Raw genomic sequence first — 25,226 nt, 5'->3', positions numbered from 1 at the left:
GGAAGAAAATGTAAAACATTCCTTAAAAAACTGTCTAATTCCCTTAATCTTACAGCTCCAGCAACCAAAACAAGCTGCAGGTTTTTTTTCTTTTTTTTTAAATCCTGCCAGAGTTTTACAGGCAGGAAAAAAAGATGAAATATGAAGCAGTAATAACAGAGCCCACATCTAATGATCACAATGTACAAATACACTTAGCACAAAAAGTAAGGAAATTTGTGTTTGGTAGATTATTTCTCTGTGGTAACAATGCTTTTTGGCAATAGATCTTATACCGTTGGAAAGCCTGTTTAGTTCCCTTTCAAATGGTGCCCCATTTGAAAGGAACATGCATTTGTGGGATGAGCAGCAGTGCTGAGTATGTGTGTTGCGCCCATGAAAAATTTGCCAAATCTTCTCTGCCGATGCCAAACAGCTTATTCTGCCATTGACTCGTTTGGTGTTTGGTGGATTGGATGATTGAAATTTGAAGAAACAAGACATATTGGCAATCTAACAATTTATTCATTTCACAAACAGGAGCCTCAGTAGCATGTGGAAGAACCATACACAGCCACAACAGCCTGGCACCTCCTCCTCATGCTGGTCACCAGCCTGGTCACACACTGCTGTGGGATGGCATCCCATTCTTCAACCAGCAGTCCTGACCTCAACCCCATTGAACACTTGTGGGATCAGCTTGGGCGTACTGTTCGTGCCAGAATGACCAACACAACCACGTTGGCTGACTTGCGACAAATGCTGGTTGAAGAATGGGATGCCAACGGTCTAAGATTTATTGCCAAAAAGCATTGTTACCACAGAGAAATAATCTACCAAACACAAATTTCCTTACTTTTTGTGCTAAGTTTAGACTAAGTACAGCAGAAAATACAGCAGAGACCATTTCTTATTGTGTGTGGACACTGGGACAATAGGATAGCAGAGGAATTTGTTGTAGTGCTGAGTTGAAACTAAATAACACTGGAGGTAAAAAGTACTCTTTTTATCCAGGGAAAAAATAATTTTGTATCAAAGACTCTTAACCCCTATGTGACTTATTAGAGGCAGTAATTGCTCTAGATCCATAAACAAAGTCACAATTCTAAAGCAGTTTTAACTGATAATAGAGAGAATAGCCTAGACAGTAGGTTTTATACTGTTCATGTGATCAAACACAAAGGGGGAAAAGGATGCCAAAGAGCAGTGTGTTGATGCTTTGTCCCTGCAGTTAGTTTATCTGATAAGAAAGAGAAAGTGGGCAAGAGAGAGGGTTTTTAAAGACAACAGCTGCTACAATTAGCTGATTGGGCCACACAGGTGTATCTCATAATATATCCTCCATGATAGAGACCACTTGTTAAAAGTGCCTTTTTTGGGCAGTTACATGAAATTTGGGTGCCATTTTACACATTAAATAAGACAAAATGTGTGCTATTGGACACCAAACAGCAATGTTGACAACACTATTGTGAATTGTAAATTCTAAATCTATTTTTGTTGAACGATACATTGTGGAATGGCAGTGTCCATCAACAACACAATATACTGTACAGTGCTGGCAATGCTAAAAACTTAATTTTGTAATTGTTTCCTTTTATAGTGACAAAAAAAACCTAGAATAATTTAGTCGATTAATCAATTAGTTGATCAAAAGAAAATGAATTGGCAACTATTTGGATAATATATTAATCATGAATTTTCAACAAACAAAAAATGTAATGTATTTGCTGCTTTCAGTTGCTCCAATGGGATTTTTAATAATTGTGATGGTCATAGTGTATGTGTTAGAATAGATAGTGTTATGGCGGCTTCCTCAGGTGTTTATTTTTGCCCATTCTCCCTTCTTACAGACACATCAACAAGGTTATAATAATTGCTAAACCCACCACACTCCATGTAAATAGTAATTTTATCATCGTAAAATGCACTTCATTCAAAGTTGACAAACACAAAATAAAACTATGAAAAGCCGTCTTGGTTTGTTTTTTCCACTTTTCTAACAATCACCACTCTGGTTTGGTTGAAATAAACACGTAATTTACACGTGAAAATATGTTGGCTCCATACACGCTGAACGTATTGGTTATTTAAATGGAGTCTGGTGGGTTTAGCGACAGCCACGTTGGAGCTGTCTCTGGTTAAACAAAGATTTTACGCTTCAACAAAAAGGTATCCTATCTCTATAGGGATCCTTTTCATAAGGTTGTCAGACACCTAATAACAATCTGAGCTTGTCGGTAGCAAAAACAGTACTTTTAGTGGACGCAAATTGACGGTGCATTTTGACCATGGGTGTATTAAATTGACTGTGACACAGGAGCATTCAGTCCAAAATGGCAGACGCACTGGTGCAAAAAACCATGTGAGTGTCGCCTCTTTATTATTATAACCTCTTTGGCCACAAAAACAGTAACGGAAAAGTTAAATGACAAAGTTATTTTGCTGCACATCTGCAGCAGATCAACATTGTGAAACTGTGAGTGTTGGTAAAATCAAAGTTGCAACCGTGACGGTATCAAGTTTGGATGAAGTTGGTCATATCTGAGGAAAAAAAAGGTTCACCATCACCACATACAAAAATAAAGACCCAACATAAAAGTGCAATAAGATGCTCATAAGAAGGTCTAAACTTTAGCAACAGTAATATTATAATCCTCAGAAGGTTTGAAACGTGGACTAAATCTGTGGGCCTTTAGGTTGGAAGAAATACCGAATATCCACATAAACGGAACAGCAGGGCTGCGCTGTCATCAAAACCTTTCCATTTACCTTTTGTCGCAATTACTGTCAAGCTCAGCTCAGATCTGTGCTCAATCATAGGAATTGGGTACAAAGGCGCTGGACGAATCTTCTGGGTGCAACCTGACATTTAGGACAAAATAGGACAACAATTGTAATACAGCACCACATCATTTGTGTCTAAATCTGCCATTACCAACATTTTACGTGAACACAACAATTAATTAAAACCAATGTATCTCGGTCACGGAAGGCTTGTATCATGTGGACGCACTGACCAGTGGTGTAGTCTACGTGATACGCAGGTATACGCAGTATACCCACTAAGATAGATCCAAGATTTCCATATACCCACTTAAAAATGTGCAATGGCAGGTAACAACATACTTTCATTATCATTTTGATATATTTTTTATATAACAGTTTTGTTGTCATTACTTAAAATTTCTCATAGTGGCGGCAGAAAATACGCACTATAGCTTTAAGAAGTGGATTTTAGATATATATTTTTTAAAGAATACTATTCTGAATGGTTGGTGCTCTTCAGCACTGTATAAGGTGTATGGATGCCAGTTAATTGAAGGCCAAGCTGATTGCTGCTTTAAATTATCAAAATAAGTGAAAGTGCTGCAAAAAGAACATCAAGTGTGGAAAAAAAAGGACAGAAATAACAAAACCCTAAACCTGCTTCAAGGCTAAAAGATGTCACGCTAAGAAGTTAAATCCTCAGTCAAAGTTATTCATTCAGATCCATTTAATTTAGCAAGATGCCACTAGCAATTATTTTAGATATTTTGCAACTAGCCATTTCACTAGAGACGCTGCTTGATAAGATAAATGAAGCTTTCGGACTGTGAATGAAGAAGGGAATTGAGACCAACATTGAACTTTTACACAACCTTGGAAAAAAACAAGTAAAAAAACAATAACAACATTGTGATAGACAAACTTCAGGAGTCAGAGGTTGAAAAGCTATTTCACTTTTATATGACACTAGAATGACATTTAAGAAAACAGAAAAAAAATAAAATAACACATGCATTTTGGAGAAAAAAAAAAAATCAGGTCGGGAGGATGGAGAGGAAAAAGAGAAAACGCACACTCCAAAACTCTGGAATACATGAATACATCATCATCCTTTCAGTGACCTTTTAAATCTCTGTGACATTTTTATTCTAACACATGGATTCATAAATATTATCTTCTCTCACCATATTGTCTATCTATACGAGTCTCATACATCTAACTGTACATCTACTGTAGCATATTGCATATCTCAAATAGAGAGGGGGATAATCAATAGTCATTTAATACTCCGGCTTCCCTGTGGAAGGGAGATAATACAATTGAATGACAATAAGGAGGGGGCATTGAAGACAAAGTAGAGGAAGAGATACAGACTGAGGTTCTCTTCTGTCTCATCTCAAATAGTCTCGCTTTGCCAGACCTTCCTCCACAGCGCTGCGGGGGAAGGTCTGGCTAGTCCACACAACATTCCGGGATGGGAGAAAAACGTGCTCTGGTTTATTGGCATTTCTTTAAACCAATCACAATCGTCATGGGCGGTGCTAAGCGCCGGACGGAGCCCCGGTGCCGCTGCAAAATAGCCTCGGGAAGGAACTTGTTTTGGTGGAACGTGTACGTTCAAAGGTTGTTTTAGTCGTGCAACAGAAAACTCAGATTGGACAGATAGTCTAGCTAGCTGTCTGGATTTACCCTGCAGAGATCTGAGGAGCAGTTAACCATAGTCCTCACAAATCCACCAGAGTTTAGAATTCCATTTCAAAGAAAGCGGAAGGTGACGGACATCCGGCTGAAAAGAAGGACATCCCGTGGAATTTCCGGCGGCACCCGAGCAATCCCGGAAGTTAAACATCGTGGATATAGACTACACCTCAAACAACTACAGAAACACCCTGGAGTATTTTGACATTGACATCTTTGTATGATATGTGTATGTAATATGTACTGTATGTATGTATGTGCTTCAATGTGTGCTATGTGTAATGCTGTGTGTGTGAGTGCATATAGGTCAACCTGAGGTCTACCTGCTCTGGATTTTCAAAGATTATGACACAGTATATTATATGATGGGTCATTACAATTTGTCAAAAGATGTCTGATAAACAAGTGCTCAACGTTACAAATTACACCAATTTGGACCACATTGCTTGCCATAGTATCTGGTATTTCTAATATCTTGCTACACTCAAGCAGACCTGAGCCAAATAATCGTTTGGGTTAAATGCAGCAAACAAAAAACTGTGAATGGCACCAAATGCTTGCTCGTGGGAAATTGTTGGGTCTTTGTAAATTATAGAGTGTGGTCTAGACCTACTCTATCTGCAAGTGTATTGCGATAACTATTGTTATGATTTGATACTATAAATAAAATTGAATTAAATTGAATCCCAATTTCTGAATTCCTGGAAATCTGACTGCAAAATGAAGAGTACTTAAGTCCAAATTTGAGTCTTTTCTTTTCATGCCACTTTCTACTCCGCTACATTTCAGAGAGAAATATTGCACTTATTACTCCACTACATTCATCTGACAGCTTTAGATACTAGTTACTTTACACATTAAGATTTCTGCACACAAAACACATGTAGTTTAAAAAGTCTGAGCTAACGCCACCCAAACAGCTGACGAATTCATGTGACGCTTCAGAGTTAAGGATGTCTCATCCCTCTAAAACACATTTGCTCCTTGCCTCTCTCCTCCGATGATTTCCTTGCATCTCTCCTGTGCCTCCTCGGTGGAAGGGACTAAGATGCGAGAAGGGGAGACAGATCGAGGCGGCAATTTAAGCGACATGAGAAGCACGATAGCTCTTAAAGATGCAGTAGGTAAGCCTTATAAAACTAACTTTCTGTCATATTTGCTGAAACCTACCCTATTTTTGAGTAGAACTACATGAAGCAGGTAATTAAAAAAAAAATCCGGCTCCTCTGGCACCACCTACAGCCTGTAGTGCGATTTGCAAAAATCCACCGCTCCCTGTTCAGATGCTCCAATCAGGGCCGGTGGGGTGTCTAACTGCGCGTCAATGACTGCTCAGGCACACACATTCATTCTCCCTTGTGGGGGGAGGGGCTTAGGGACCGTTTAGGCTTTAGCAGAAAGGGGGGGAGGGACTGAGAAGTTGTCGATGTTCAAATTCTTTGGCTAAATCCTGGATCTTCACAATCCTACCTACAGCACCTTTAAATTGCCTCCCTTCCTCGCGTCTTAGTCCCTCCCACCGAGGAGGCACGGGAGAGACGCAAGAAAATCATGTTAAGGGAGAGAGGCAACGAGCAAATGTGTTTGGAGGGATGAGACGTCCTTTCCTCTGATGCGTCACATTAATTCGTCAGCTGTTTGGGTGGAGGTAGAAACTCTTTCAGCTGCACGGCATCCGGGAAGGCTGCTCTCCTGTATCCTCGCCTAGAGCTCCTCAGCGATCCCTCCTCGATGCTCGCTCCTCGGAGGAGCTATCAACTAAGGTTGCCAGATTGTTGAAGTGTATTGTATTGTAGTACCTTTCGTGTCTCACTCCCCAGTGTTATTTCCTAGTGTATCTTCCCAGTGTTTTATAGACCTATAGCCCCTTTAACGACCATGTCTTTTGCCTCCTGTTTTTGATACCTTTCGCCTGAGATTGTACTAAACTTCATTACCTTTTTACCTCTGCTGCTGATCGTGCTTTTGAGTCCCCTGAGCTCGCAGACACTGGTCCCATTCAACTACTGTCTGAAGTGTAGACACTGTTGGTGTGTGAGGGACAACTCGGATGACATCAAACTGTCTCCTACTGTTGTAAAGCCCATACTGTTCATGTTATATTGAAATGTTTTATATAATATTTTGTTCATCCCCTGCCTTATAAAATATATTTCTGACCTGCAGGAATCACTACTGCACATTTAACATGTAAGTAGAGGTTGCAGGGACTGAGAAAGTCTGTTGATCTGTTGGGTATCATTACCTAATTTCAAATAATTTTGTGTTTTAATCTGTTAAATACATATTTGAGGAAATTGTAAATGTTTTCTGAGAAATCTGCCCAATAGTTTTACAAGTCAATGTTCATTTCAGTGACACATCTGTCTTTTATATATATTATTAGCATCAGAAAAGTCTTTGAAAGTAATGGTTGTACCTAAAAGACACTTTTAAACAGTCTGTTAGGTAGCAAAAGATTATTCCCCAATAGGTTTTGACCCAGGTCTGCACTCAATACATTTAGCCCTTTCATGGGTATGTAGAAAGCACAAAGTCCACTTTAAACCTACATTGTGTAATTTTTTGAGTTGATTCTTAGCAAAAACCCTTGTTCTTTCACAAATATGTGCTCATTCATGTGTAATTACTTCCACCAACTAATCAAAGTATTCTCGTAAGCGTAGAATCTGCCATTCAGAATCATTCAGAATACATAAGAGCGAGTTGCTCGAACTGCGGCAGCCATGTTGCGCCTCCATCTTTAAAATACATTAGCCAAAGAGGGACATACCTCCGCCTTTCACGCTTTTACACTCAGTGGCACCGTGACGAATGCCAGCCGGGAGATTACTCGCGACTGCCGGCAGATTTGAAAGCCTGTTGAAGATGGAGGATCACGCCTATTCTCGAGGACATGTAACGGAGACGCCAGGGAAGCGAATAAGAGAATTAAAACGACAACGCGACAGGCAAAGCAACAAGACCACAGTTAATATTGGAGTGGCTAGAACAGCTGAGTGTAAACGATGGAGATACTAAGAGCTAATTTTGGGTTCGGCCACCATAGCAGTTAAAACGCGTTCGGAATGGGAAGGGCTAGAAAGTAATATTCAGTTGGTTGTCATATACAATATTACTGCTAGATGGGAGAAATTCTTACGCAATGTAGCTTTAAAGTGGCAGACGCTTCCCCTGACAATCCACATGTATTCTCAGCAGCCAGGCTAGCCAGGCTCCTTTGCTTGTCCTGGTCTCCCTCTCCCTCACAAACGGAGACAGACATGTCTACATTCACACAACTTCAACAAATTGAAGTTAAAAAAGAACACAGAACAAAAATAAAAATAAAAACAACATTTCAATTCTCTGTTACCCATCGAATTTGCTAAAGAGGAAAAAAGGTTGGTCGATGCTACTGTTAGCAATTGTTATTACAAAAAAAAAACTGTACAAAGTTCAGTTCTTCCTCAAAAGAAGCTTTAGAGTTTGCCATTTGTCCAATGTTACAATCTGCACAAAGTTTGAGGGCAAGCAATCTATTTTTTGAAATTAAATTTTTCAGCAGTTTTCATATAAATATCATCATTTTATGTTCATCCATCAATCACTGTCATTTTCAAGCCTGTCTCTTTAATGGCCTTCCAAATATTCTGTATGTCACCATGGCTCACATGTAAAGCCCACGACTGTCACATCTTTCAGGGCTGAACCCTGGCTATGCTAAAAGGCTAAGCCCCTTGTCACTATCGTTAAAGTCCTTTCAAAAAGCGACTGCATATCCTGCGGAAAAGAGAGGATGTCAAAAACTCAGAAGCAACCGTGTTCTTTTGAGAAATGACTTATCCCAAGCAGCCAGATCCTAGGAGGAAAGAGAGAGAGAACAGTCGACTCAAGGACAAGAGAGAATTTCAGAATCGGGGTTCACAGGTCATGTATTAAAAGTCTCTTCCTGTTCTGTTCTGTTCTGTTCAAGGTTCCGGAAATGCAAATGGTTAAACAGCTCCACTACAAGAGAGGCAACAAGTGTTTCATCTATTTTTCCTGGAGCTTGTGTCTGTGGGCCGGCTGCTGAAGCCTGTGATATCACCGTCCTCCTCCCCGCCACTCGCCCTTCCCTCCGTCCAGGGGTTGGGCAAGTAACCATGGGCATCAATGCTGCAGAGGTGGCGGCTGTCTTTACTCCGGGCAGATAAATTGGTTTGGTCCAGGGAGCCTGTGCTGTTACATTTCTTCACCGGCGGGGGCGCCAGAGAGCCTGGGGTGAGCAGCGACGTCAGCGAGACGCTGTTTAATGTTTCTGACAAGGGCTCGCTGCTCAGGGTCTGGCGGCAGCCGTCCCCAACCGTCCCCGTGCCCACGTCCTCATCCGAAGGGTCCATGGAGTCCTGCCGGGGGCAGCCGGGGCTGGTGCTGCCGCCGCCGCAGCTGCTGCTCTGGCTTCTCTGATGCCCCCTGGTGGCTTGAAGGGTAAAAGTAGTACTGCGTCTCTTTAGTGAAGGCCGCCCCTGGTCTCCTGTGGCCTTTGCCCGCGGGTGTGAGGGGTAGCTGGGGAGTTCCAGATCTCGAGATGGGGACACACTGAAGCTGAGCCCTTCCTCTACAGTGGTCTGCAGGCTGCCCTCTGAACTGCCTGTGGCCAGGGAGGAGTCACTGTGGGACGGGTGCTGCACACAGAGGAGGGAGGTGGTAAAAGAATATAAAAGTAGGCAGTTAGGTCTTTAGTAGGCAAAAGATTATTACTGGCTTGCACCAATATGATTTTTTTTAATTAGGGTTAATAAGTTAAGCTTTTCATTTAAAAAAAAAGATTATTCAGATTTAAAGCAACACTAGAGAACTTTTCCCACTTCGGTCCCCCTACAGGTTGGAAGCGGAATTGTCCATTACATTATATTATGCAAGTTTGCCAGATCGGGTAGCGGATCTGTAGTTCGAATGAACTGAACTGGACAATGTAATGTAATGTAATGGACAATTCCGCTTCCAACCAGTAGGGGGACCAAAGCGGGAAAAGTTCTCTAGTGTTGCTTTTAACCCTCTGAGCACAAAAGACGCACCGGCGAGTCAAAGCGATGTTTGACAACACTCCTCTTCTAAAAGCGATATTACAAAATTTCATTTTAGTTTAAATTTAAAATTTTCATTTATTTACTATTTTATTCATATATTAAGCTACTTTTGTGAACTCAAGACTTTTTTAAACTCATTTCAAGCACCAAAACAATTGAGTGTAGGTATGTTTTCACAAGAGATTTGAGAAATGTTTCCAATTAAGGGCCAAATTATCTCTTTCTACATTGCTCTGAAACACTTTTGTGCATTACTAAACAGAAAGCGGAGTTTGTTCCGAACATTTTGATATGAAACACATGGGGATCAGGTTACACGCAAAGGAGAATTCAAGGAGAATTCAAGAAGATATAAAAAAATGCCCTTAGACCTCAGAGGGTTAAAGTTAATCCCATCTGTGTTCCACAATTTTAATAAAATCCTGGATCAATAAAATTCAGTTAAATAACTCAAACCGAAGTCGTACATTATCTTAAATTCCCATAAAATGCAGTATGACAAATTATTTTAAGTGTCGTTTATAACATATATTACTTGGTATATTACTTTACCATTAACCCTTGTGTTGTCTTCGCGTCGACCATGCAACTTTTAGTTTTTCTGGGTCAAAATTTACAATTAAGACTTTTTTTGGTAACACTTTACTTGAAGGTATCTACATAAGAGTGACATGACCAGTGTTGGGCAAGTTACTTCTAAAAAGTAATTAGTTACAGTTACTAGTTACTGCTTCCAAAAAGTAACTAAATTAGTTATTCAGTTACAAATTATGAAAGTAACTAGTTACTTCAGAAAGTAACTATTGCGTTACTTTCAAGTACATTTTTAAATGCTCAAATGTGACCCCACCTCCACCTCTTTAATGGAACTTAAAATACATGTGTATGTTCAATTATTTATGATAAATATGAATATTATAATGAAATGGACACTTAATACAATACATTATTAACAGAAACAATGTACACAAATCTAAACTATTTTAATGTTGCTGTGGGGCAAAGTGAGACTAGCCTCCAATCAAATGCCATGTATGTAGATATTATGTTTATATAGTGGATCGATACAAATAACACAACACCTCAACAGGCCACAACTGGACAAAATTAAATTATGCTTGTTAAGCACTATACCAAAAATAAATAACAAATATATACACTCTGTAGTGCAAATAATGTAAGTGGCCTGATGTTTATACTTGTGCGCTGGTGTGTGCGTCGAGCCGGCATGTGTGTGTGTGTGTGTGTGTGTGTGTGTGTGTGTGTGGGAGTAGGTGATAGAGCGAGGGAGAAGTGAGAGAGTGATGGCGATTAGCTTTGGAGCGAGTAGCGACTCTACAGTCATATAGTAAGAGAAACAAAGTGTCTCCCCTGTTCTTTCTGACCACGGTGGAAAATCTGGAGCAGGAAAAGTTAACCCTCTCCTTGATTTCATAACGCCATACCTGTCTCTCTCTCGTTGACTGACTCGCTTGTGTTGTTCGTTGTGTGAGTGGTTTCGAACATCCGCCCAACTCTACCTGTGATTGGCTTACCATGACATTTTACTCAACCTCAGCCAATCATCAGCATTCATGCGCTTGCGTCGTGCACTGCCCACTAACCAAGGAACAACAGTAAAAAAAGTATTTGCCTCTCGGCTCAGACTCAGAGATCTAGTTGGTCTGATGAAAAAAACAGCTTCAAATATAGTAACGCACCGCATTTTTTGGCAGTAACGGTAACGGTAAGATGGGAAGAGTAATCAATTAGATTACTCGTTACTGAAAAAAAGTAACGCCGTTAGTAACGCCGTTATTTATAACGGCGTTATTCCCATCACTGGACATGACACTGTTATTAACACATGACACTGTCATGACACATGAACCCTAAGCCCATCCTGACATGACCCTCCAGCAACGTTTATGACTTGTTTATGTTTATGACACGTTCATGACAGTGTCATATCACTCTTATGTAGATACCTTCAAGTAAAGTGTAACCCTTTTTTTTATTTTTTTATAAACACTTTGGTCGTTTTTTTCGACACTTTTGTCACTTTTATCCCAAGTTTTGTTTTCACTTTTTTCGATGTTTTTGTCGATTTTTTTCTGGGCATACAAAATAATTGGAGAGAAAATCTAAATAAAGAAAAAAGAAAAAAAATAAGGAAATACCTGTGTACCATGGGCATTTCACACAACCAGCGCTGCACTTCAAAGTTTGCTATCGTTTTCACTTGTTACACTGGCATGGCAGAAATGCTCAAATGTCCCTTTGAAACAATTTAAAGAGCTCCATTATCCAGATACCATTCTGCTAGCTCCCAGGTTTGCTGGCAGGTCTAACTTTTCTTTTGAGTTTTGTTTATATTTCAGTCCAAATTATCTTCTACATCTGACTATGAATCGATTCCTTATTTATTTTCTTCCAGGGACTGTGCTCATTTTGCTCTATCCATGCTGCCTGTCAATGCAGCAATTTGTTTTTCAATTGTTGAAGTTTTAAAAAAAAAGCCCTTATAAAAGATAGAGATTAGAGTTTAAATTGGATTTTGAAAAGGTGGCGCAAAAGGGATGATTTTAATCTCGGTTTAAAGATAAAAGAGAGGTTTAAAACATAACCTGTTCAAACCGGTTCATTCTGTGAGCCAAGAAGAACAGTGAGCACAGAGTCGGTATCAGGCTCAGGGCTGGCCGGGCTAATTAGATGAGCGCCGCAGAGCATTACTGTAGCAGCTGAGGATCACAGAGGCACTCAGGCACAAGCTAAACAAACCAAACAGGTAGAGGGGAAACAAAGAAAAATCTGTCTCCATGGTTACACAGGAACTAAAAAAAGGCCCTTTCATTCTCGTTTTGTTTCGTGCAGAAGCCAACACAGGGGAGGTGTTAGATTCAATACGTATTAGATCATAGCTTTAATTATAAAATATATAAATAATTTATCTGCAGTTTCACACAACATTAGGACATCAAGGGAGGGTGGAAAGTGCCATGTGTATATTCACAATTTCACACAAGTTGTTGGGAGTAACGTGCTACAAAAGTAACGCAATTACAGTAATGTATTGCTTTTTGCTGTAACGCAGTAATATAACGCATTACTAATAACATCTTGGTAATATTATACTCGTTACAATCTCAGTAACGCAAGTTACAACGCATTTTAACGCCACATTTAGTGGTGTATTGTTTTTTTAAAGAATTCACCAACACCACGTATTCGATGGTTGAGATGACTGCAGAGACTGATACATTTGCGAGATGGATATTATTTTCAGGAGTTATTACGCTGCGTTGAAGTGAGCTGTCCTGTTTCTGTTCCCGTGGTCAGAGCCAGAACCAGAGACGGTACGGACAACATCTGTGTCCCAACAGGTGACGGTACGTCAGCGCGGACAGCAGTGTGTCCGAGCTGCTGACAGATAGAAACATGTCGGGAATTAATGTTGAGGCTTGCTACACGTAAATATCATTGCATTTTATCAGCCGTAGAGAGTAACTATGCCTGTAGTGGAATGGCTTCGAATGACGGCAAAAACGCTTGTCTTTTACTGTGACCATTTACTGTTCAATATGTTGCAGTTTTACAAACAAAAAAGTGACCAACTCAGCTTGACGAACGTCTCACGTTCATCTCAGTAAGCTAGCAAGAGTACACAACAGACAACTTCCGTGTAGTCTACTTGAAAATAAAAGCACTTCCTGTGACGGTTCGCAGTAAAACTAAATTCCTGCTAAATAAGGTTGTGTACATTTTCACATATCAGCTGTAAATCAAGTACTGTAAATAATAATAATTATATATAATAGTAAATAGTGAGTTTTAATCACACTATAATTGACCATTTCCTTTAGAGTGTTTTAAACTAAACAACATGAATTTCTTATTCAAGTGCTTTAAACAAACATTTTACAACAATGCCGTACTTCAATACAATGTAAGGTACTTTTAATTGAGTATTTTCATTTTCTCCTACTTGCCTATTGTTCGTTTTACTTATCTGTTTTTATAGCTTTAGTTACTTTGCATATTCATATTAAAGGTCCCATGGCATGACATTTTCACTTTTTTAACATTAATATGCATTCCCCCAGCCTGTCTATGGTCCCCCAGTGGCTAGAAATGGCGATAGGTGTAAACCGAGTCCTGGGTATCCTGCTCTGCCTTTGAGAAAATGAAAGCTCAGATGGGTAGTGTAACGCATTACAATTCAGAGACAGTAATATTGTAATATAACGAATTACTCTCAAATGACAGTAACTAGTAATCTATAATGTACTACATTTTGGAAGTAACTTGCCCAACACTGGTTAACAGTATCTGTATTACTGTGTGTAGACATTTATTAAACCACGTTACAGTATCAAGATCACCGTTTTTTGGGTTCACACGCTCATTCTGCATTATACATCATTTGGCAAATCCCATCTGACTGCCTGCAGTGTTTTTGACGCATAACAACTTTGGTTCACTGAACATTCTCTTAGGAATGATCTATTTACACTGTTCCATCATGTCACTGATGTGTTGCACAGAGGTACTGATGTCAGGTCCTTATTTGTCTATCCATCCATCCATTCATCTGTCCATAATACCTGAAAGCTCAAGGGCCTGCTGTTGGCTCCGGGTGAGCGGAGAGAGGCCCAGGAGGCTGGGGTTGGCAACCTGGACGGCCCTCTGTCTTCTGGGCTAACACCGTTCCCAGGACTGCCCGGGTGAGCCGCAGCAGCTGGGTGGAAGAAATCTACCGGAAGGTGGAAGACGGGTGAGGAACCGTCGCCACCTCCACTGCAACTTCCTCTATCTCCGTCTGAAAAACAAAATGTCAGTGACAATTTTGCCATTTTTGTTTATTTTAGTGTATTTAGTGTTGTTTCCATTTTACTGTACCATTTCTTGTCAAGGCATAAATGCCTCTGACAATGTTAGCATTTAGACAATCAATAGACAATTGACACATTTTTATCTAGAACGCATAACTGATGCTTTATAAACACCTCAATGCAAGATCATCAAACACACTTACTCAATAGTATCATGTTTTGGCCTCTCTCACAGTTCTACACTGGTTTAGGTCTTACCTAACAAGTTGAGACTACTTTGTTTCCCATGGGGAGTTCTAGTGATGTGACACAAAGTTGAGTCCTGGGCCTCATTCTTTTCTGTCTGTACAAGCCGTCATCAGGTTCTGTTAAAGTTTTTATTATTATTTTTTTTATTATTGCACCCAAAATATATACTATTTTGAAATTATGAGACTTGCTCTCATCATTGCTCATTTAAGTAAAGACAATTGTAACACTAAAAACAAAATATCAATGTTTTAAACTTTATTCTCACAAGGGATACACTGTTTCATCTTAGTATGAAAGTCTTAAAGACAAAAATGTAACTCATGGGAGACAAATCAAGCGTTCTATCATAACCTACATTTAGCACATTTTAGAGAGTTTTAGAGCAAGTATTATAGTATCCCCCAAAACTCAGCATTTAGGAAATTAAATAAATGAAATAAATTTAAATGCAAAGTTAGCATTGTCTGAGATGCCTCTGATTGGCCAACCCAGGTATTCTTACCCTAACCAATCGCACTCCTAGTGCCTAAACCTAACCAATCAAACCAACAAAGGCAACAAGTAGGGTGGGACTTGTTGCGTCGCAGATATTGATTAGCGTTTACAGTAGCCAATAGCGCTGAATGTGTGTGAAGCTGGGTTTCCACCAGGCAGTTTCGGAGCGATTCAATCGGATTCAATTTAGCCGCCATGCTAGCAATTAGCTGAGTCGGTGTCGCCAGACCGGGACTAAAAACAACCTCCGAGACTTATGGAGGAGGCCAGTTTACGACAGGGAATGCACTAACGTTAGCGAGATGGTTTTCTTTCCGGATTTAGCTCTTTGCAGCCCAGGGCTGAGTCCGCTAGCTAGCTAATTGGACAGCTGTAACGTTACAGCTAACAGAGCTAATGGCAGCTAACTATAGTTGTTGTCTTCGTTAATGTGAAGTTGTCATAACAAAGACATCTGGGACAATGCTAACTTTGCATTAAAAGTGTCATAATTTACCGAATGACACTTAATGACAGTAACAATAACAGTCATGAACACTCAAAATGACTCCTTCATGTTCATGACACGTCATGTCATAATAATGGCGGTGTCATGTCAGTCTTATGCACACCCCTTCAATTAAAGTGTTACCGAATGGAGTAATATTTTTTTGTTGGCAGTAAACAAATCATGTTAACAACTACACGTCTTCAGTGACATTGTGTCTACAACAGTCTGGGATATTGTGTGCTGTTGAACAGTGCGCCTGAATTGACTTTGCCTTGTATCTCTCTACCTGTTCCCATGATGATGGTCATGTTAAGGGGGGGTGGGGGTGGGGGGGGGGGCATACCATAAAATGTCATTCATCAACATCAGTGTATCTGCTGCTGGCCTCATCGATCACTGCATTAATTGCAGTGGAAGTTAATCAACGGTGTGGAATATGAGACACGTCCTTGTACGTCTGGGTCGGCTCCAGAGACGTTAAGAAAAAGCTTCTTATTTAAACGATACTATCAATGTCACGTCAAAGTCACGGTTTAATGAAATCGTGGTGGTTAAATACCAGTGAGGGTCACAAAGAACACTGATAAGGATAATAAGAAACGCTAATGAAAGGTTATCCTGAGAGGGATTATTTTAATATGACTGGATGATGTGGAAGATTCAATTGAACCATTCTGCTGCTATTGGATGAAAAATGATCTACAAAAAGCAGGAAAACTACTTAGATTCTCATTTACATTTTTATTATTGAAAATATATAATGGGATTCTATATCATAGCACAAAACGTTGAGAGTCACCAATAATGGAACAAACTCAAGAAAATGTACACCAAACATGCAACTATATTGTATTGGTCATTTACAGTGACTTTGACTGCACATATCATTGTGTTCAAAATGAGTTTAACCTTATGTTATATTTATTGTAAAGAAACAAATGTATGTTTATCTTTAGTGTTTCCCACCAAATTGCACTGTGTGTGCAAATGTGTCGAACATATTTTTCCTCCTCATAAAACAATTGCAAAGCTGATTTTTTTACATGTTGCATTGTTTACATCCATGTTTGCACAATGGTCAACCTTAAATCGTTCAAATGTTATGAAAGGGGGCGTGGCTTAAGCATAGGGGGCTGGCCAAACCATCACCAATGAAGAAGGAACTCTCTGCTGATTTCATTGATACCTCACACAATGGTCAACCTTAAATCGTTCAAATGTTATGAAAGGGGGTGTGGCTTAAGCATAGGGGGCGGGCCAAACATCACCAATGAAGAAGCAACTCTCTGCTGAGTTCAATGACACCTCACACAAGACCCTACCTTAAACGGTTCAAATGTTATGAAAGGGGGCGTGGCTTAAGCATAGGGGGCGGGCCAAACGATCACCAATGAAGAAGGAACTCTCTGCTGAGTTCAATGACACCTCACACAAGACTCTACCTTAGATGGATCAGCATTCATGAAAGGGGGCGTGGCTTAAGCATAGGGGGCGGGCCAAACCATCACCAATGAAGAAGCAACTCTCTGCTGAGTTCAATGACACCTCACACAAGACTCTACCTTAAACGGTACAAATGTTATGAAAGGGGGCGTGGCCTGAGTAAGTGGGCATGGTTATATTATAGGGGCCGGCTCATTATCACATGTAGACCACACATTCTAAGTTTCATGTAAATTGGATGATGTTTGTCATATAAGGCGCATTTCCTGTTGCCAGCGGGGGGCGCTATGACCAAAAGTCAAATATGGCCTGTAGGTGTCCTCAGGCCTGGACCCTTGTCAATCGTGAGAATTTTCGGGCAGATACGACAACGTACACTCAAGTTACAACAATTTATTTGTTCATCGCTCAACACTCAAAATGGACGCCACGCCACGCCCACACCGTCAGACGAAAAGTTTTTCTTTTAATAACTTTTCATCTTTAAGGTGTTGGGATGATAGAGACCAAGTTTGAAGTACATCGCATGAAATCTCTAGGAGGAGTTCGTTAAAGTATAGCACCTTGACTTTTAGGCCTACTTCCTGTTGCCACTAGGGGGCGCTATGACTTTAAGTAAATATCGGCCTTTATTTGTCCTCAGGGTTGGACTCTTATGAATCCTGAAAAGTTTCGAGCCAATCGGACAATGTACACTCGAGTTACACCCACTTCCTGTTTCGGCGGCGAAACGCACAAAATGGCCGCCCTGCCACGGCCACGCCCTATGACGAAAAGTTTTTCTTTTAATAACTTTTCATCTTTAATGTCTTAAGATGGCACAGACCGAATTTGAAGTTGATCGGATGAAATCTCTAGGAGGAGTTCGTTAAAGTACGACATGTGAAAATGGCCAAAATCGCACTAATTTCGAACTTTGAAATCAAAATGGCGGACTTCCTGTTGGGCTTAGGGTATGGCTTCAATGACGTTTTTTGTACATCTTGACATGATACACATGTGTACCAAGTTTCGTGAGTCTACGTTAAACGCACTGCAGGGGCTCAATTTTTTTAACATTGTAGGGGGCGCTAGCGAGCCATTTTTGCGCGCCTATTCCCGAAACCCTTAAAATACGTAAATTTTCACCAGACTTGATGCGACCGCCAAATTTGGTGAGTTTTTGAATATGTTAAGCCCCTCAAAAAGCCAATTCATTTGCCGGGAAAATAATAATTCCTTCAGTTTCAATAGGGCCTTCGCCGCTGTCGGCGCTCGGGCCCTAATAAGTGTATTAAGGTAACCAGTCGGTGGACATTTATCTACCAGAAACAAACTTTACAGGCATTTGGTAGTGGTGTATGAGTATTTCAAAGATAAGACTCATAAGAAATACAAGAGCATTGGTTGTTTGTTCAAACAACTTAAATAAAACTGTTTATGTTCAGCAACAAAGCATGGAGTATAGCAATGTACATAGTGACATAAAAACTGTTATGAAGATCATTAGGGTGAATGAATGGGCATGCAAAGTGTCCGACCAAAGCAACACGCTAACATAGGAATACAAGGAAAATCTATTATTATTTAGGTGTAAGAACTTGATTTCAGGACCTGCCACCAAGTATCTCACAGATCCACACATTTTCACCTCCATCATGACAAAAAGTGATGCTTGGTCAGGTGCCTTTGGCGTTTGTTATTGACGGAAAAAGTCTCCTTTAGCGTCATATTTAGACGCACTTGGTTGGGACTCTTGGCGTCACTTTTTGACGCTCTCGGGACTCGCGTCCCTTTGGCGTCATATTTAGACGGGCTTGGTGGGGACTCACTTTTTGACGCTCTGGGTTGGGACGTACGCTTAATTGACATGCGGCACAAGAACAGGACAGTTAGGTTTTGCAAAAGGTCGTGGGTGGGGTTAAAAAAAAAGGTATGTTTCAGTGACAGGCGGGACACAAACCCCGGTCTCCTGGCTGAAAGTCCATCAAACAACCTCCTTACGCGGATTTTCGGTCTTTTGTACTACTCACTACTATTGTCTTAATACAACATCATCTTACAGCGCTGCGGCCGAGCTGCTGCTCTGCCCGGTGCGTCCCATTCAGACGCTAAAGGGGGATTTTTGCATCGGTATCTGACCCTGAGAGACACTGACCAGGCCTCAGTATTTTACGAGTTGGGAGTGAGAATGGGTTGCACAGATTCATTCACTCTGGTTGACAGTACTTACTAATCATCATGGGCAGTCCGGTACCTGTGCAATGTGCCGGGCTTGGCTGCTCCAGCGACAGACTATTCAACTCAAACAACTCCTGGACCCCACACTCGCTTCCTGAGCTAGGGGGACGGAGTCCCCTGTAGCCCCCCTGGGTGGGCAACTCCTCCGAACTACGGGAGTCACTGCTGCCCCTCTGAGAGCATGATGGGAAAAGGAAGAGGGAGATTGAAGATAGAGGAGCAAGTAAAAGAAAAGTAGAGGGGAGACAAAGAGATTCAGAGAGAATAAACATGATATCCAGGTGCGGTGATGTTCACTGGAGCAAGAAAGATATCAAACTGAAGCCTTTCATTTGGCCTTACCAAAATGGAAATCTGAGTACAATGTGTTTCCTTTTTCATGTCCCTTCCTTTATCCATCTATACAAGTCTGATTAAAATTGGATGTGGTAATAAAAAACAGTAACTGCAGGCTTCAAAGCTTCAAACTGCTCGGCTGTTGATGTTGGTTGTAAACTGGATCAAATGAACTGGCCTTCAATAACGCAGCGATGAAACAGGCCAGGTGGAACCGCTGTGAGGCGAGAGCAAAGTGTTCATGGGAAGATGAAGATATAAAAGACATGCGCTCTCTCTCTCTCACACACACACACACACACACACACACACACACACACACACACACACACACACACACACATCCATATCAAGGGCACGGAGGGAGGCAGGTGTTTTAATCAGGCGGTCGAGCATGTAAATAGTAATTAATGATGATTACCAAGATGGAAGGGGTGTGATGACATGAGCTGTGACTCCCCGACACCCCAGAGACATGTACCTGTGTAAGTGTGAGTGATTATTACAGCAAATGTTAATTTGTATGGCACATGTCAGATTGAAATATAGGATATGGATACAGATGGATGGATATGATTTTTTAGTAGTCCCACACATACACCTATGTTGCTTCCCTGTGGATACACTGTGAATATAACATGATATACTCATAGCCAAAAGTATGTGGATTAAGATTAGGACATACTTTATTGATCCCGCAAGGAGAGATTACATTTCCCCATCTGACCATTACACCCGTTTTGTGATTGAACATCTAATTTGAACACTATAGGCATTATTATGCTGCTACTGTTTACAGGGGTGGAAGAAGTATTCAGATCCTAAGGTCTAACACCACACTGTAAAAATACTCAGTTACAAGTAAAAGTTCTGCATTACTTAAGTAAAAGTATGTAAGCATCATGAGGAAAATGTACTTTAAGTATTAAAGTAAAAGTACTCCATGCAGAGAAATCCTCACATTTTAGAAACCGTAAACGATCCAAACAGTTCTGTCAATCAACTAAGTGTTTAATCATCTAATCATTTCAGCTGAACTTGTAGGCCATTATATTGATAACATATAGTAAAACATCATGTTTTATACTACATCAGTTTTGTGTGCAAAAAAAAATCTTTTTTTGTAAAGTAACTAGTAACTAAAGCTGTCAGATTAATGTCGTGGAGTAAAAAGTACTACAATATTTCTCTCTGAAATGTAGCGGAGTAGAAGTAGAAAGTGGCATGAAAAGAATAGACTCAAGTAAAGTACAAGTAGCTCAAATTTGTACTCATGTACTGTACTTGAGTAAATGTACTTAGTTACATTCCACCACTGACTGTTTAACAGATGTTGGAACCTGGCTGCAGAGATTTGCTTCCATTCGGCCACAAGAGCATTACTGAGGTCCAACACACCAACACTGATATGATGCTGGGCGATAAGGTCTGGCTCGCAGTCAGCGTTCCAGTTAATCCCAAAGGTGTTGGATGGATTGAGATCAGGGCTCTGTGTAGGCCAGTCAAGTTATTTCACAAAACACTGGGGAAACCATTTCTTTATGGATCTGGCTTTGTGCAAGAGGGCACAAATGCTGAAACAGGAACAAGGCCTTCTCCAAACTGTTGCCACAAAGCTAGAAACACAGAATTGTCTAAAATAAAGTTGTAGCATTAATGGAACTAAGAGGTCTAATCCAAACCATAAAGTACACCCCCAGACTAGAAAACACACAAAAGTATGTAGACAGGGTTGTTTATTTACTTTTGGCCATACGGCAAAATTTGTGCAAACCGAAAAACAGAATCAGAAAATTGATGTTTAATGCATTAAACTGTGTTTCACTGCATTGCAGACAAAATACTTTGTGTTAACCTAAACTATTACGTGTCCCGACAAAGGCCCTTGGAACCGAAACGTCGACCAAGCAATAAACCAAATGCAAGTGGGTGGAAAGTGTGTGCTGTAATTTTATTTTCTTTCTCTTCTTTTCTTTTTTAGGGGGATTTAATTCCCTGCATCACAAAGGAGACCAAGCAAGTGGTGGGCATGTTGCTGTCTACTGATCATATTTAGACAATACAATTCCACTTAAAGTCAATAGATGATTTTGCATTTTAACTAACCTTGACTATATGTATGCAAACATATTGTGTATTTACTTGTGTATATATATATAAACAATTACACAGAAAATACAAAATACATTGACACATACACACAACACTGCCAAGCCTAACAACTCCAACACAGACTGATTCCCCCATAAAGAATATTAACAAAAAGAAAAAAAAAAAAAAATAAATAAATATATATATATATATATATATATATACTGCAAACATAGTGTGTATTTACTATATATGTACAAGTGAATACACAATACGTTTGCAGTATATATATATATATATATACTGCAAACATAGTGTGTATTTACTATATATGTACAAGTGAATACACAATACGTTTGCAGTATATATATATATATATATATATATATATATATATATATATATATATATATATATATATATATATACTGCAAACATAGTGTGTATTTACTATATATGTACAAGTGAATACACAATACGTTTGCAGTATATATATATATATTTTTTTTTGTTAGTATTCTTTATGGTAGTTAGGCTTGGGAGTGTGTGTGTATGTGTCAATGTAGTTTGTATTTTCTGTGTAATTGTTTATTTATATATATATTTTTTTTTAGTATTCTTTATGGTAGTTAGGCTTGGGAGTGTGTGTGTATGTGTCAATGTAGTTTGTATTTTCTGTGTAATTGTTTTAATGACCTCCTCGGAAATGAGATGATAATCTCAAGGGGTTATCCTTCTAATAAATACTCTGAAACAAACCTTAACTATGTGGATATGTGTATGATTTGATATGTTTGTGTGCAAGCCTGCCATGTGTCATATGTAACAGTATAGTCCACGGGAAATGACTGTGTGTATGTGTATGTGTGTGTGTGTGTGTGTGTGTGTGTGTGTGTGTACCTTGGTGTCTCTGACCATCAGCTGGTAGCTGCTGTGTTCGTCCAGGCTGAGGTCATCAGGCAGCGCCGGAGACGATGACTTGTCTGACATCAGAGATGCCTGCTCCACCTCTGCCAGTTGGATCTGTCCCACAAACACACAGTAACCAGTCAAGTTGCATCTACAATATGATGTAGTGACGTCCCAATAACTTGCTGGTGAAGCGGTGTACAATATGCCCCTATTGGATTTAGTAAAATAATGATTGGGGAAAAGTTAAATTATGTACAGACCGTTGTACAGAAAAAACGGTGCGATAAAGTTAAAGTTTGACACACAGCAACATAAACATCAGGCATCGATCAGGCAACATGCTGTGTTGCCTGATCGATAAATCTGTAAAATGATGGCCAATACTCCAATCCTAATCAACCAACACTGATGACACAACATAGGAAATAAATACTCAAGATCAAATAAACATGAGATAGAGGGCCCTATTTTAACGATCTAATCGCACGGCGTGAAGTGCACGGTGCAGGTGCATTTAGGGCGTGTCCAAATCCACTTTTGCTAGTTTAATGGTGGAAAAAAGGGTCCGTGCGCTGGTTCAAAAGGGTTGTAATTAGTGTCTTAATTAGTCATAGGTGTGTTTTGGGCGTAACATGCAATAAACCAATCAGTGTCATCTCCCATTCCTTTTAAAAGCCAGGCGCGTTTGTACCTCGGCGCATTACTATTATGATGGCGGATTTGCTAAGCGGGAACGAGAGATTTTCAGGAGAAGAAACGGATCTGCTCGTGCATGAAGTGAAAGTGCGTCCCTGTGTGTAACAAGCATAGTATGTACGCGTTGTGCACGAGCCTAGGTGCATTTTACTAATGCGCTGTTAAAATAACAATGAAATTCTGCGCTATTGACTTTAGACCAGGTTTTTGTTGGTCTGCCTCAAGATAGCAAATCGCCAAGAAAGCACCTGAACACACCTCCACGTCTCCACAAGACCCATGGACACACAGATGGGTGCAGGTGCATTTGCTATTTAAACGACGTGGGTGCTGGATGGGAAATTGACAACTGCGTCGGTCTTAAATTAGCAAAGACACTTGCGTCAGGCTGCGCTGCGCCGGGTGCAAGATAGGGCCCAGAGTCTTAATATTGAGGGTTGAGAAAAAAGAAAAGAGAAGAAAGTATAGAAGGTGAGAGGGAAATAAAGATGAATGCACTGTTTATAAAACGAAAGCCACATTATATTATAGCATATTTGCATTCCAGCCAACCTCCAGGCATGTCAATACCTTTTGATTTGCACAGAGAAAAATGGTACATATCCCGCTATAGAGGTCCTCGGTGAAGTATATTTATATGTACGCAGATAGTAATTTAATGCCAAAGGCACCAGAGCTAGCCATTTACTGTAGGTCACACTTCTTCACACGCGTAAGCTGCTGTGACTCGTACATTGACACACACACACACACACACACACACACACACACACTAAATATGCAATCTGCACATATATCAGATTGAAGTCATGGAATCACCTCTGCTCTGAGCTAATTAAATTGGTTTTACTTCTTATGTGTGACCGATGTTTTCACGTCTGTGTGCATCATGAGTGAAAGCACATGGTGAGCAACCAGATTTAGAGTGTAAATCATTTGGTGGTGACATGTACATGTACGCACCTTTGAGAAAGACGTGACTGTAAAAGGCAGAAAAAATGTCTGAACATTCTTACCGCCTATAATTAATATGGTGTGAAATCTGACATCTAAGACATCCAATATTGGGTATAGCTATCTTTATACAGTAGCTATTTCTTTATAGCTTTATATCAAATACAATCTGGGTATTAACTGTATCTGACTTTATGTTAATTGAAATTAAATTTCCAGGATGATCAGGAACACCATTTGAAGTGCACATCATGAAGCCTTTCCTCTTTTCATAACGTTGAGGGGTACAAATGTGATTTCCTCAGCTAGTCCTTGGCATCTTTCACTCAGTACCGTCATGATCGAAATGTTTGTGGATGAAGGCAGCACATATATTGCACCGACATTGAAAACAAGGACAATGTGCGTGATACCACAGCTATAAAAAAAAATAAAAAATACTATTACAATACTGTATAGGGCCTTGATCGCAATGCAATGCTAATCTCAATATCTATTACAAAGATAACAAAGTCACCTTCCTTTAATCTTGCTGGGATTTTACTAGGAAAAATGGTTTTAAGGGATACTTTGCATAGATCTGAGCAGGGTTTTATCTTAATCTTGGGCATTATGAATTACACAAGAACGATTTTGCTGCAAACTTCATTTTGAAATCATGATATATAATACTAATTGAGGCTAAAATGAAAACAGCAGGAGTATTTTGTTGCTCGGAAAAGAAATTTAAACACAGTAGCAGAAAATAAACAGCTGTGCTGGCATTCTGACCTCGAAACAACAATGTCTATGTTGGTATATATGAGCTTAAATAAATACAGAAAATTCCACAGCTTTGGAACATGTGTAGGAGTATTTACAGCTCTGGATTTCTATGTGTTGTGTTTTTTTAGTGCCCTGGCTTTCCGTCTGGGGAATAGTTACACACATGTATAAATAAATAGAATTTTTTCTAGATAATTGAACAAACAACCTGAGGAACTGGAATATGATGTGGATCCACTGAGGTCTTTGATCTTATATTGACTA

At 39.9% G+C, this 25,226-nt stretch overlaps 1 protein-coding gene across 2 annotated transcripts in view; it reads right to left on the bottom strand.

Annotated features, from left to right (window-relative positions):
- Nucleotides 1–7,629: 7,629 nt before the first annotated feature.
- The window catches only part of LOC116042940 (voltage-dependent T-type calcium channel subunit alpha-1I-like), a 284,645-nt gene continuing 267,048 nt past the window's right edge, over nucleotides 7,630–25,226 (bottom strand). For both annotated transcript variants that reach the window (XM_036000910.1, XM_036000911.1), the window contains 4 exons: nucleotides 22,536–22,658; nucleotides 19,225–19,381; nucleotides 14,081–14,295; nucleotides 7,630–9,092 (listed from right to left, as the gene is read on the bottom strand). In XM_036000910.1, coding sequence (XP_035856803.1) covers nucleotides 8,457–9,092; nucleotides 14,081–14,295; nucleotides 19,225–19,381; nucleotides 22,536–22,658 — 1,131 coding nt within the window. In that variant the 3' untranslated portion in view covers nucleotides 7,630–8,456. The remainder of the gene's footprint in view (nucleotides 9,093–14,080; nucleotides 14,296–19,224; nucleotides 19,382–22,535; nucleotides 22,659–25,226) is intronic.

Source organism: Sander lucioperca, chromosome 4 (assembly GCF_008315115.2).
Source record: "Sander lucioperca isolate FBNREF2018 chromosome 4, SLUC_FBN_1.2, whole genome shotgun sequence".
NCBI classification, from domain to species: domain Eukaryota; kingdom Metazoa; phylum Chordata; class Actinopteri; order Perciformes; family Percidae; genus Sander; species Sander lucioperca.
The sequence above is the reverse complement of the archived record's forward strand: the minus strand, read 5'-3'. Positions and strand labels throughout refer to the sequence as shown.